This window comes from Cariama cristata, unplaced genomic scaffold (assembly GCF_000690535.1).
Source record: "Cariama cristata isolate BGI_N322 unplaced genomic scaffold, ASM69053v1 scaffold10356, whole genome shotgun sequence".
Classification (NCBI taxonomy): domain Eukaryota; kingdom Metazoa; phylum Chordata; class Aves; order Cariamiformes; family Cariamidae; genus Cariama; species Cariama cristata.
Window position 1 is genome coordinate 21114 of NW_009622659.1, and position 13769 is coordinate 34882.

A 13769-nucleotide genomic window follows, 5' to 3' on the forward strand; every position below is an offset into this window, starting at 1 on the left:
CAGAAATGGCTGCCTTATGGCTTGCTCAGAATAGCAAGAAGCTGACAGGTTACACACCACCACAAGTGATTGGTGCTCTCATTCATATCATTCAGTGTATTAACACACATACCCATGATCCCAAATAGACAGGTAGAAAAGGCTCTTTCCTCTGTTGTAGAAAGAAAATAACCATTAAAGCGAACACATAAGGTGACAAGCCTCCCTCTTCAGGACGATCAACACAGCACAACTGTAAAAACAAATTGTGCAGTCATTAAGGTTTCAAGTGATACCATAAAAAATATTCTTTTAACTACTGTTCAGAAGACTGTCACATTAAATACTGACAGAAACTCAGACATCTTTGAGCTCTTATGAGATGGACTTTGGTCTCAAGGCCTGCATATTTACTGGAGTCAAGTTATTACCATAATATTTTCAGGGTAAGAGCCATAGGATCAAGACTGGCAAACAGACAGCATACAGCACATTTACAAAGAATGATGACTCATTTTACGTAGATTTAGTAAAAGTCAAAAGTTTTTCAATCTTTTTCTTAAATCATATTTTAATTGCAGGCACACAAAGTTTTGGAACAAGTTATTTTAATTCACAAGAAAGTTTTCATCTACATACAGAAACAAGTAGCTTTTTCCTTTCATTTTTTTCCTGATGGATTAAGTTTATGGGAAACTGGTAATTCCATTTCATAGACATTCCTCGGACTTGTTTGACAACAGAGGAGGATACTTACAGTCTGCATGCTACTGGCTGAAGCTTAAAATTCCACTTTTGAAGTTTAGCGGAACATTATAACACACACAACAGTTATATCATTTATAAAATTTACAATTTAGAAAAAAATTAAATATCTTTTTTTCAACTTTTTATAAAGACAGTTTCAACAACCACTCTTCTACACCATACCTACGGTCTTACCAGCATAAATACCAATGTTCATTCAATATTTATTCACAGATGGGGGAATACAAATAACTCTTACCTTTGCCCAATACCTGAAGGCAATCACTAAAGGTACTACAGTAGGTTCCAGTTTTCCAAGTGCAGCTAAATGGTTTGTTGTCAGACAAGCATTCTCATTCCCTGCACTCACTTTACAAATAAGGCCACTAAAACCCAAAAAAGAAACAAAGTAAAAGATCTTGGAGGTTTTGCAACAACAGCCATAGTTCACCTAACATCTCACAAAACAGTGTAGCAGAAGGCTGTAAGGAAACACTTGACAGCCTCTCAAAGACACCCTATCTACATTAAAAGAAGCATGGCGAACCAATTTGATTTATGGTCAGGTTGAAAATACATGCATTATAATTTTCTGTAAAAGTGTTTTCAAATACAATTCAATTTTAAGTATTTGTTTCTAATGACATTCATTGACTCAACTAAAAAGTTACAGTACTAATTTCCTTCATGAATAATAAAAAAAATCTTCCCATACCACACCCATCAGAAACAGTTTCTATGCTGTTTCCATAGCACAAGAAAGGTTTTCAAACACTGAAAGGCCAAAGTAGCAGCAAATAACTGGTAATATTTCTGTATCAGTAGCTGTTTATAGATCGTTTCATGAATCTTAAGTGACATTCATTAAACTGGCAAAATAAAACATCTTTCACTTGTTCTCAAAATACTAGTGAAGCTAAGCAAGCTGATCTTGCCCCTACAGAAGTTCGCAATTTAATATGGTATCTGCATTACCTATAAGGAAGGGAAGTTTCTGCTTAAGCAGTTATCCCAAATGGAAGGGTAAGGGTACATGCTGGAAGCCATAACAGTTGAAAGGATTGGGAAATACACAGCTGAGGACAGAACAACCCTTACCCTCTTATTCTAGGCTAGGAATGACTTGCCCATGAGTGTTAAGTTTGTGTTTCAAGATCCATGGAACTGTAATAATTTAGTACAGAAACGTCATTTTTCAGATGTTGGTACACATAATTTACATTGCTATATAGTATTAGAACACATAAAGTGACAACTGAGACCTTTGCTTTTCTCTGCATACCACCGCTGGTATTCTAGCATGGAAATCTGCATCAACTTCCGTAAAAGACTCTAGGCAGCAGAAAGGAAAAGAAGAAGCCACGTTAAGCATAGTGTTGACAAAAAATATGTTGATCTGGATGCAATTACAGGCGTACAGCTAGAAACTCAACTTCTTAATAAAATGATTAATTTTGAGACATATAATTCAGTACATCTGATAGATTAATCCTGTCACTCTTTTAAAGCAAGTTTTTCCTATGTGATGGGAAGAGTATGGGCTACATGATAAGCACTTAAGAAAACACTCGAGAAAAACAGAACTTTTCAAAATTCATATATACAGTAGGTATAATTAAGTAGGTCTATTTTGGTTAAGTGCTGGCTTCAGTAATCCAGGCATACAGACAGACCAATGACATCTGTAAAACAATGTTAGTGTGAAAGGTGGCAAAAAAAAAAAAAAGAAAAAAGAGAGCATTGTCAGTACTCAATGGAAAGAAAATATCCAAGTTTATTTCCCCTGGTAATCTAGAAATGCCCTATGTAAGTATAGAAGAAGCTTACTGACATGATGTGATGTCTTCTTGCTGTGATTAATTATTTTTTCCTCTTATTCTTTATATAGCTTTCTAAATACAGCTACACTTGTATCAGATGCTACTGCAGTCCTTTCTCCAAGTGGAGCTTATTGATCCAAACTGGGCTTATTTTTTAATGCCTCACTGATTCACTGTACTAAGTACAGAAGAAACTATGAAACAATTTTAGATACCCAACTCAAAAATTCTGAAATGACAAGGTTTTCTCGATGTTACTTAGCAATGGTACAGCTGACTTCTTTGAAAAACGCCTGGCTTTTGCCACTGGGGTACCTCAAATGCCTGATGCTCTGTCCCTGTATCTTCCAACTCACAGAAAAAGGTTTGCACAAGTTGTTAATGCAAATATTGCTTGCTTTCAAAACACCTAGAGATCCTAACTTCTTATGGGATCTGGGTCTTCATTCCTCCAGACTGGTTGAACAATAACCCCATTCTCAAAGACTATAATGGTCATTTGACCAGACAAGAGGATGCACATATAATGGTGGTGGGGTGGCAATGAGAACAATCCAAGTCAATAAATGTGTGTGTGTTTAACATACATGTTTGGAACTATATGGTCTGATTTCCCAACTGCAAGCATAAAGCTAGGCAAGAAAGTAGTAAAGCTACTTTTTACCATCTGCATTTAAAGAGACAGAGTTTCTCTCACATCTTTTCATTTTTTGCCTGCGCATGCTTGAATTGGTTTGAGTAACTGTATTTATTTTTTTTTAAGAACTTAAACTTTACTCGCTTGTATTAGTGCACAGAATTGTATTCATTACCTGAAAAAACCCCATGTGTCTGTACACAGTCATTTGTATATGGCCTCACTGCAGTAACAGGCATGTGCACATAATTATAGGAAAAAAGACCACAATCCGAAAGTAAAATAACAAGTTTCTGATCTCATGTTACAAGAGCTTAGGCTACTTTCTGTACTATACATGGCTAACACAGCAGTCTGAGGAAAGAAAGGCAGCACAGTCTATTGTAAGTTTAATGACATCTTCATTTATAATGTAGAAGAAAACCTCCCACTAGGAATTTCTCACATCAACACAAATACTGGGATTTCAGTCATGAAACTTGAATACTGAACAAATCTACTTCTGCTCATGTATTACTTCCTGCAGTGTTTTTCAGTCTCACACCTTTCTAAAAAATGAATAGCATGTGGTTTACCTGTCCAATAGAGGTGGAATTCAACAATACTAAGCACTAATAATTTAATGGAATTGAGAAGATAGCAATTTTTTCTTACCACTGTTCTGGAGACTTTCTTGCACAAGTAAGAGAACATCTGGTTGAGTCATCTATCAATAAAAGTAATAAAGCTGTCAAAAAAGTGATTTCCCACAATTAAAAAAAAAAATTTAAAAAATATCGTCCCTAGGCCACTTCTGTTTCTTTTCCAGAGAGGGCAGCAAGAAGGAAACAAAATAACACCCGCTGAAAAAAAAACTCTTGGTCCTTGGCTATCACTAAGTTTTGATAAAAGGAACACAATCTGCTTATTTTGAAGAAAAAAAAAAATAATCCTGCAGTAATTGTAAGTAAAGTTATTTTTTCATCTATCAAAGACTTGGTTGTGGAAAAAAAACCCCAACAGAAATACTATTTCAGTGTGCTTAAATGATTGCCTTCTGACATAGTGGATCTACCTCACAAAGATTGGAATCATAGCTTTTTTGGAATTATATGCACTTTATGAATTTGGATCATTCTTTATCCCTACAACATTTCCATCTTTTACTGCAGGAAATGCTAAATTTTAACTATGAGACTGCCAAATCAGCTACAAAAAAGTTTCAGTATGGAATCAAAAGCTTTTCACAGTCCTTAATTTCTTTTCAATGTGCATGCACAAAGATTTATAGAAACAACTAGCGTGACAAACCAGGACTTTAAATTGCTTCACATGTAAATGACATAAGATGGTTTCATGGCTCAAAAATAACCTTGAAATCAAAAACTCTGATATGCATATATCAATACAGAAACATGATCATGGAAGTGCCATTTAATCCAGCTGTATAAGAAGATAAATAATGATCTGTCTCATAGAACTGCTAGAAGTACAGATGTCTTAAGTGTTTTCAGAAGGAAGATTCAATAAAACACAAAGCTGTACTATACCACCTGACTATTCGTTGCAGTTTAACCCTAGCCTGCACCTAAGCACCACACAGCTGCTTGCTCCTCCCCCTCCCAGTGAGATGGGGAGAACTGAAAAAAGTAAAACTCATGGGTTGAGGTAAGAACAGTTTAATAAGTAAAATAAAATATAATAATTTAATGAAAAGGAATATAACAAAAAAACCCCCAAAAAGTCAAGTGATGCACAATACAGTTGTTCATAGTCCACTGACCGATGCCTGAGCAGCGATCCCTGAGCAGCAATCAGCCCCTCCCAGCCAACGCCCTCAGTTTACATACTGACCATGACGCTTTATGGTATGGAATATCCCTTTGGCTGGTTCGGGTGAGCTGTCCTGGCTGAGCTCCCTCCCAGCTTCTTGTGCACCTACTTGCTGGCAGAGCATGGGAAACTGAAAAATCCTTAACTTTGGATAAGCACCACTTAGCAACAACTGAAACATCAGTGTGTTACCAACATTATTCTCACACTAAATCCAAAACACACTGTACCAGCTGCTAAGCAGAAAATTAACCCAGTCAAAACCAGGACACCATTTGTGGTGTATGAAGCAAAGAATGTTATTTTAAGATCATTTTAATGTGATAGCTCTGTTTTACCCAATGTATTTTCATGAAAAGTGCTACTACCACATTGTAAAGTTTAAACGATAATCTACATAAAGATGCAAACATTCAAAACCACTTAGACATACTTAATAAAATGGTCTTACTTACACTGGCAGGAAACTGGATATTTACATTTACGTCTGAAGTTTTAAAACCAAATCTGCTACAGGAGGAGCCATACAATCTTAATGAGCACTCTGCAATAAAAAGAATTATACTGCATTTACTCTATACCTAATTCTAACTCTGTAGCTACTTTCCGGCATTGCCAGTACATCTTAAAACTACATCTAGTTTTGATAACCACAAGAAATAAAGAAGGGCCTTCCAACAGCACAGAACTGTGTTAGTCAATCCTGCCTTCCATGTTGTTGCTAGTAAAGGCTTATCATGAAGGTCAAATGCCCCCCATGTCCTGTTCATTTTCACTTTTTACTACAGCTCTGTTTGGGTCATGAACATCACTAATTTAATTTAATTCTGACACAGGGTTATATTGCCACATCATGTCATTCAACAGACTAGCAACTAAATATAATGTTTTAGAATTTAGTTAGCCAAGGTTTTCACTTTATGAGCTTTTGTTTGTTGGGCTTTTTTTTTTAAGTTGGCATATCTAGCATTTAAAACAAATCGCAAGTAATACCTGGCAATTTCTGATGCAGTAAGTTTTCCATCACTGTTTTAATTTTGAGCCTTTCTTCTACATCTTCATTATTTAGGCCAAACTCCTGCATGACATTTTCAATAGCAACACCAATAGCTTGTATCTGGGAAGGCGTTGGAGGCGGCAGAGCTGTCAGTAGCTGTTCTTCTTGCTTTTCCTTTAGAGATAATTAGATGGATGTTTTAATGATTTTCTTGAGTTGCTTAACATGGTAGAATGAACTCCTGCAACTCATCCCAAGTAACACCACCATAGGTCTTCCAGATAACAGACATAATTGGAAACAAGACCATCAAGAGAAAAACTGTGACAGGTATAAAGAATAATATATTCCAGGAGGCTTCAGTAACATGCAGCGGTATATATACACATGTATTTGGAACATTAAAAAAAAGTCACCAATTTCACCATCTGTGAAGTGGAAAATGGCAGGAGTTAGAGACGAGGAAATAGAAAACCTGCAGAAGACAAGTATTTTTGTCCACTTCAAGCTGAGAAAGGAGAAGAAACGCAAGATATTTAATTAAAAAAATAGAAATTATAACTGAGGTTACGCTGGAAGTTATTTTGATTTTTATGTTCAAAACAAACCTATTTCCTTTACATATAAGCAAGTCTGTAATACTCCACAGTTCAATTCAGAAATACTGTAAAATTAAGAAATCTTCACCCTGACATATAGATTATAATTTCTAATTCTGCCAGACGAACTATATTTGCTTATTGCTACTCCTCATTGCTCTGGACTTGATCAAGACTCTTCATTGTTGAAATATCCCAATGAAATATACACCAAGAAGAATACACATAACTAGTCTACAAGAAGAATTATAGAACAGCAAAACAGAAGAATCAGTTGGTACAGCTTTTTTATTATACTTAAACCACCAGTAACAAAATATTACTGAGTTATACTTTAAATAAGGACCTCTTCTAATAATAATAGGCATAAAAAAGTACAAATTAAATTCCAAAGCTGAGGGCAGAAGAAAAGTCCAGGTCCCAAGTTTACTCTTTTTACCAGTATCATTAAGTAATACTTTTTAAGAATATTAAAAACATGGTAAAAAATAAATGCAGAATGATTTTAGAAGCAATGCAGTTTCATTGTCGTTAGTAGGGTGAGGACAGTTTCATAAATCTGCATTTTATACTTTTTCTTGTCTTTAACTCACCTTTAGGTTTTTCTTGTGTCTTTTCTCTTTAATATGCTTATGAGCAAAAGCCACCGACTCAATCAAAACATCACATAATTTGCAGGTATATTTTGCTGATGAGTAGCTTCGAGGTTTCTAAAATAAGGACAGTAAAAAACCCTAAACTATAGAAAGATATTACCTTCATTTCATTCAATACCCCTGCTAAGCTGAATGACTAACTGTGAAATCCAGAAATACTCACTTTAGCTTTCCTAACTCCATCTCTACAGTCAAAAAGTTTGCATATCAAATATAATGGCAGAAGAATGGTAGTACTTGCCAATCAAGCCCAACACCTTGTCTTTTACAGTGGAAAATACCCAATGCCTACGGAAGAATGTATTAACTGAACAAACATACAGTAAAACTTTTCAGGTCCACTGTCCCAGCATCTACTGAGCTGACGTTAATTCATGCTGCTAAAGCAGCAGCCATCTTCTGTGCTTAAATTGCTGCCAAACCAAGATTATGGTAAAAGACCCAAAGGATAACCTGCTTTCTCTTGACAATTGATTAACAGCATCCATTTTGTACATTACATGAATTCTGTAACTAGACTTTCTAGCTACAGTCAGAGAAATTGCTCAAAGTGTACCCTCTATGTTGTATTTACAGACAAAAATAGAAGAGGTTTATACAAGTAAAGACAGTGGCACCTTCTTCAGTCTATAAATGCAGTCTCGCTTCAATCGTTCTTCAGCTTGCTGCAATCCTAGAAGTTCTTTTGCCGACAGCACAGACACATCTATGACCAGACCATCCCCTTCATCTTGATCATACTCATCTTTTCTAGTTCTTCTCGATCTTCTTTGTTTCATAAGCTTCTTCATTTCTTATAAAGAGTTATGAAAGCAATATGTCAAATAACTTCAGAATACCACACAGCATTTTGTTTTTTCTTTAATTACCATTCTACTTATGTGCAAATCAAAGATGACAGAAATCATCTACCCTGTATGGTTTCATAATCTGTTCTGTGCAAGTATGATAATCGCACAAGTGTATATTTATGTCATAACCTACAGTACCCTTGTTCTGAACTACTTAAAACCACTAATTTGTCCCACTGAAGTCACCAACCTTATTTAGATAACTTTGTTAAAATTGGCAAAAAAATAAAACTAAATGCAATAGATGTCACTGCCTAGTTGAGACATACCTGGATGTTATTATAATTAAAAGGTAGAATATATCCAAAGATTTCAGGATGTCTCATCAGCCTTAGGTAGATGAACAAGCTAGAACGTGAACTGACCCACAGACCATTACAAATATCACAGATTCAGTGAGTGCAGGCCAATCTTAATGATTTGTAATAGCTAACAGCACTATGACATAGCACTGCCGTGGCTCAGCATTGGCTTCAACAATTTATTATCACCAGTAATAACTGCCTGTTAATGTCACTTGCCTTTCAATTAAACCAGCAAATGGATCAGTATTGCCTTCACATTATTAAATAGACAAGTTAAAAAAACCCTATTGGCTATGGAAGTCAATAAATAATGAATTTGCTAAGTATTTGCACATATTGCTTAATAAAGTTATAATACTGACAGAATAAAACATGATTAGAAAGCTGCTTGTGTTTACAGCAAAAGCTCTGGAACAAATTAATGTAAATACCACTTTTACTTCTAAGCAAACTTTGTCATAAGTTTGAAGCAGGAATTGCCACAGGTCCAAACAATACCTGTAAAAATCATCTCAGGAATGAATACACACAGACCGGATTTTCACACATGACTTTAGATCACATCTTACCTTTCACTTGAGTAGCTATACAGGATGTCCAGATGCATGGAATTTCTAAAGTTCCCTGCTTCTGAGAAAGTTTATGCAACTTCTTTAGTCTCCAAAACCCTTATCACAGCATCAGGTTTTCATTTGTAATAATTAGGAAAAAAAAAAAGGTAAAACACAACTGCTCTATGAAGTAGATTTACAAAGTTTCTTTCCTGCAACCACATTTTTTGTCTCTAACAATTGGCAAAAGGGAAACAGTTTAGTTGTGCATTTTCAACCAGATGTTTGACTCAGTTCACTAAGCAGCAGGCATATGGTAGTGTTGTAAACACGACCAGGACAAGAATGGTAATATAGTTTCTTTCAGCAACAGCACCAGTTTATGCTGGAATAAACAGAACTAAGGCTTAATAGGTTGCAGGGACAGTACTCTAAAGGAAGCTCCAAGGAGCAGAAACAGAATTCTGAGTCTCTGAAATTTACACATCCGTTTTCCATGCCGACTCTCCTGCTTGAACTCCTAAGACCCACCATAGTTGTTTGGCTACATTTTTACTGATCAGTGTAGATGGAACTTGGAGAAAAAGGTGTATTACATGAATGTCTTTGCAGGAAACATGTGACAACTACATACTTATTTCTGTAACCACTAAGTAACTTAAAAAAAATTTACAAAGTAAATAAATGCTTTCCATATTTGGTAGTTACAGTAGTGACAATCTAATTATGGATTAATGACTCGATAAAGTGCTAAAGGCAAATTAAAATTAAAGCTTCTGCAGAAAAATCTGTGCCTCAGAGAGTTGGTAAACTCCCTCCCTGTGAGCTAGAGTAAAAAGGCATAAAGGTAAAGGAAAAGGACAACTGCATAAAAGATTTCAGGTAAAATAAAATGCTAAAAGAAACAGTTCTAGTAATGGTTTGCTACTTGACATAGAATTAGAGCTTTCAAAAGGGACCTCAAGAGGTGAGCTATTCCACACCTGTGCTTCGCAGCAGGATGAAGTGAACTTTGTCAATGCTGAGCAATGCTCACCTAACCTGTTCCTAAAGGCCTTCAGGCACACACTCCATGAGCTGCCCAGACAACCCCTCCAGTACTTCCCTAGCTTTACCGTTAGAAGTTTTCCCTTTACTCCTCAACTGAACCTTTCTTGCTCAATTTTAGGACCATTGCTTTGTGTCCACTCTATTGGAAAAATGCAAGCCAGATTACTACATCAGCTTTTTAATACATTTCTAGACAGCTGAAGACTGTTACCATGCCTCTCTACCCTTTCCTTTTGCAGAAAGGTTGGGGATTGTTTACAGTTTTTGTAGTTTCTGTTTTCTATGTGCCCTGGCATTTTTCTCACTCTTCTTCAGACTGTTTCCATTTTCTTCATTCAAGCAGGGTGCCAAAGCTGGACAGAGTACTGCAATTGAGCTTACCGAAGACTTACCGAAAAAGGAGTACTTCAGGCTGCAAATCTGTTTTCATGCCTCACAACACCATGACACTGACTACTCATTATTATCTTCTGATTCACTGCAATTTCAAATTCTTCTCTGAAAAAAAATGCTACTCTATAACAACTTTTCCTCAGTTATTTGTACAGTTGACAGTCCTACTTAAACAATAGCATTTGCTCGTCTTTTGTATTTCATCCTATATATAGGTTATTTCTCCAATTGTACAAAGTTATTTTAATTGACCTTCCTGCTTTTCTGCATTCCATTCCTACCAGCTCCACAGCATATTCAAATTTAAAAGCACAGAATTAATAAGCATGCCGTCTTCATTCATCATCAGATTAGTGGAATAAACATTGAACAGAACAGACTCCCTGTACATGCTTGCTCAATGCTTCCTATCATTTTGACAAAGTCTTTGGTAAGAATTTTCTGAGTACAGTCATCTGATTAGCTCTGCAAGTCTCTTGTATTAATTTCATCTAGACAATTTTCCCCTAGTTTACTTACAGAACTGTCACGTAAGAGTGTCTAAAGTACTACAGTTCTAGTACTAACAGTATCTATCAACTGCTTCTCCCATGTCCACATGGGACTGATTACTATTTTAAAGAAATAAATTAGAAGCACTTGGCATACTTTTTTCTTGACAAATCTATGGTTGCTGCTACTCATCTCTTTGTATCTTTCAAATACTTATAGTAGGTTACATTGTTTGTTCCAGAACAGATTCCAAGATTAAAGTTGCATACCATTTTTTAAATTCCACTTTTAAGAGATGCTTGCTCTTTCCTGTATGCCAGTAGCTCCCTTCTCCTGAGTAAGTTCTCAGGTATGACTGCCAGTGGTTCAAAAAAAATCTATTTCGGAGAGTTCCTGAAGTTTCACAGAAAAAAGTTTGTTAGACCCAGTAAATTCAAGAATAAACTTGCGAAAGCATTCTGCTCTGCTCTCTCCTCATCTGAGGTTGAGCTTAAATGTGCAACTTACTTCTAACAACGGGAGATACTGGGTATCTGCTCACAGTTTATCTTTTTGGTGACAGCTGATATCAAGGGAAAGGACATTTAATTCCTGGACATCCTCATATCAACAAGGAATAGCTTTCCCTCTCAGCACAGGGGCAGATCAATAATGTCTTTTGCCCCTAGTTTTAACTAAAACAAGATAGATTTCTTGTAAACAGGCAGCCATTCCATGTTAGCAGCACCTCATCTGTGCCTTAGTCTTTTGTATTTTATCTAATTACATTCTCTTCTTTAAAGCTTCCTCTTTTTACTTCGATCTACTTACACTTCCTTCTAGTACTCACATTCAATGAAGATCTTACAATGTCAATTACTTTATCCTCCCTTAGCCTGTTCTTCCTTGCATTTCAATACCTAGGGTTTGTACACTCATTATTAGTACCAATCACCCATAGAGAAGTTCAATATGCATGGAGAATTAGTTTTGTGTTATTGCCACATTACTGTTGCTAGTATTAAGTTCTCACAATACCTATGCGGTGTTGTTTTCAATCTTCATTAAGATATGCTGTTACAGACCTTATCGGTAGCTCCAAAATCTTACCCTGTATGAACTTAACTGAAACATCCCTTATCAGCCTTGACAGATTCAATGAAATTGTACCTGGAAAATTGCAAACAGGGACACTACATAGATGCTGCAACCTACTTATTCCTATCACTTATAAACTAACTTAGAAAGACAACACAATTTATAAAACAAGTTCTGTATCATTTGATGTAACAATTTGTTTAAAGCGCTGCAGTATAGTACAGTCAATAGTTTGCAATATATGACAGAACAAAAATGATTTTTTGCTTTAACACTGAATCTTGGAATTTTACTTTTCAGTAACACACACAGAAAGCTACTTTACCAGATAGTTATGTAAAAACAAACACGTTGATTACCAGAGCTTCCTTTCTGCATGTTTGGCACATCTTCACTCATTAAGTCTTCCTGAAGTTGTCGTCTTACACTTCTGTTTCCAGCACCTTCAACCTCATGAAGAGAGTCCTTTCTTGTCCTGCTATGTGCAGGAATCCAGGCGACAGATCTGTACTCTCTCCAGCTGTCAGAAGTACCACGGTGGGCGTCAGATACCCACCTCTTCATTTGATCTCTTTGGGTATCATTTAACTTTGACCTTTGACTGTAAGTTGTGTTTTTAAGTGAATTTGGGCTACTCAAAACACTACGTGGCCCTCGCCTGGGACTGTTTCCGTAACGACCCGGCGTTCCCTTTTTCTTTTGCAGGCTGGTATCCGTTTTATTGCTATGGCCATTCCCATATTCATCCATGACTCGGTAGTCTTTCTGTAATGGACTTCCTTTTAATTCTTCTTCATGTAAAATTTCCTTATTTTGTTTGGCAAAGCAAGGTTTTGCAGCATCTCCCATGGTTATTGCTGTTCAGTTTAGTGATTTCCACCTATAAATTAAAGAGTTAAAAGTTGTATTTTAAAATTAATCAAGCGATAAACACTGGTTATTATTTGTTACGGACATCTCAACAGTCAAAATCCTGGCTCTGCAATACCATCAAGGCACACCAGTCTTGGTGGAAAGCAAAATTTGCTCCCACCAAACAAAAGGAAGTTCAAAATTCAGCTAGGTTTCTTCTCTTAAAATGTCTAACACCTATGGGCAGTTCACAAAACGCAGAGACAGCCTATGGGTTTTTTTGCACATTAAGATCTAGATGCCTTTAGGACAGATAACTGCTTTTAAGGGTCCACATCAAAGTCTTAGCTTAGCAAAGGAAAGCTTTGAAAGACTGACTGAAGGAACTTTGTAGCATGTAGAACATGAAGGGTGTAATAATTTGAATGGCCCCAAAGCCATTCTACATCATCTGATTATTCCCCTTTCCCCACAGTAGATACTGTTCATCTTGTTAAGAATGAACATTGTGATCAGAGGAGACAGAGGTGTAGAAGTTGAGTAGCAATCTATCCGTCAGGCAAATATGATACAATGATTAAGAAACAATGCTGCACCCCTAGTGCACATTTTACCTAGAGCATTCTGAGATCTCACATTACTCAGTATTAAGCACTCATATTTCATATTACTTTAATATTCTCCAAAACATCTGGGCTACCGTTTTGCTCTCTCCCCGCCCCTCCTTGGTCACATCCATGTCCTTATTGTAAAACATTTCCAGGGAGCTATAACCCTAATGTTGACATAAACCAGTGTGGCTTGTGAAACGGGGTTACCTGGAAGAGACTGTTAAACACATATAAGCGGCAGTGGTCATATCAACAGTGAATATTGTATGATTTAAACACAGCCACATACAACCAACCAAAGAGGTTCTCTCTTCCAAAAGACATGTAGATGCTTAAGGAT

The 13769-nt window shown here is 36.3% G+C and overlaps 1 protein-coding gene across 1 annotated transcript in view; it reads right to left on the reverse strand.

Moving 5' to 3' along the window:
* The window catches only part of ZCCHC6 (zinc finger, CCHC domain containing 6), a 29959-nt gene extending 17144 nt beyond the window's left edge, over positions 1 to 12815 (reverse strand). Inside the window, exons 1-9 of the mRNA XM_009702411.1 lie at positions 12326 to 12815; positions 7865 to 8040; positions 7185 to 7301; positions 5989 to 6166; positions 5451 to 5539; positions 3838 to 3889; positions 1989 to 2058; positions 986 to 1112; positions 113 to 232 (exon numbers count right to left, since the gene is read on the reverse strand). Of these exons, the coding sequence (XP_009700713.1) occupies positions 113 to 232; positions 986 to 1112; positions 1989 to 2058; positions 3838 to 3889; positions 5451 to 5539; positions 5989 to 6166; positions 7185 to 7301; positions 7865 to 8040; positions 12326 to 12815 (1419 nt within the window). The remainder of the gene's footprint in view (positions 1 to 112; positions 233 to 985; positions 1113 to 1988; positions 2059 to 3837; positions 3890 to 5450; positions 5540 to 5988; positions 6167 to 7184; positions 7302 to 7864; positions 8041 to 12325) is intronic.
* Positions 12816 to 13769: the final 954 nt, after the last annotated feature.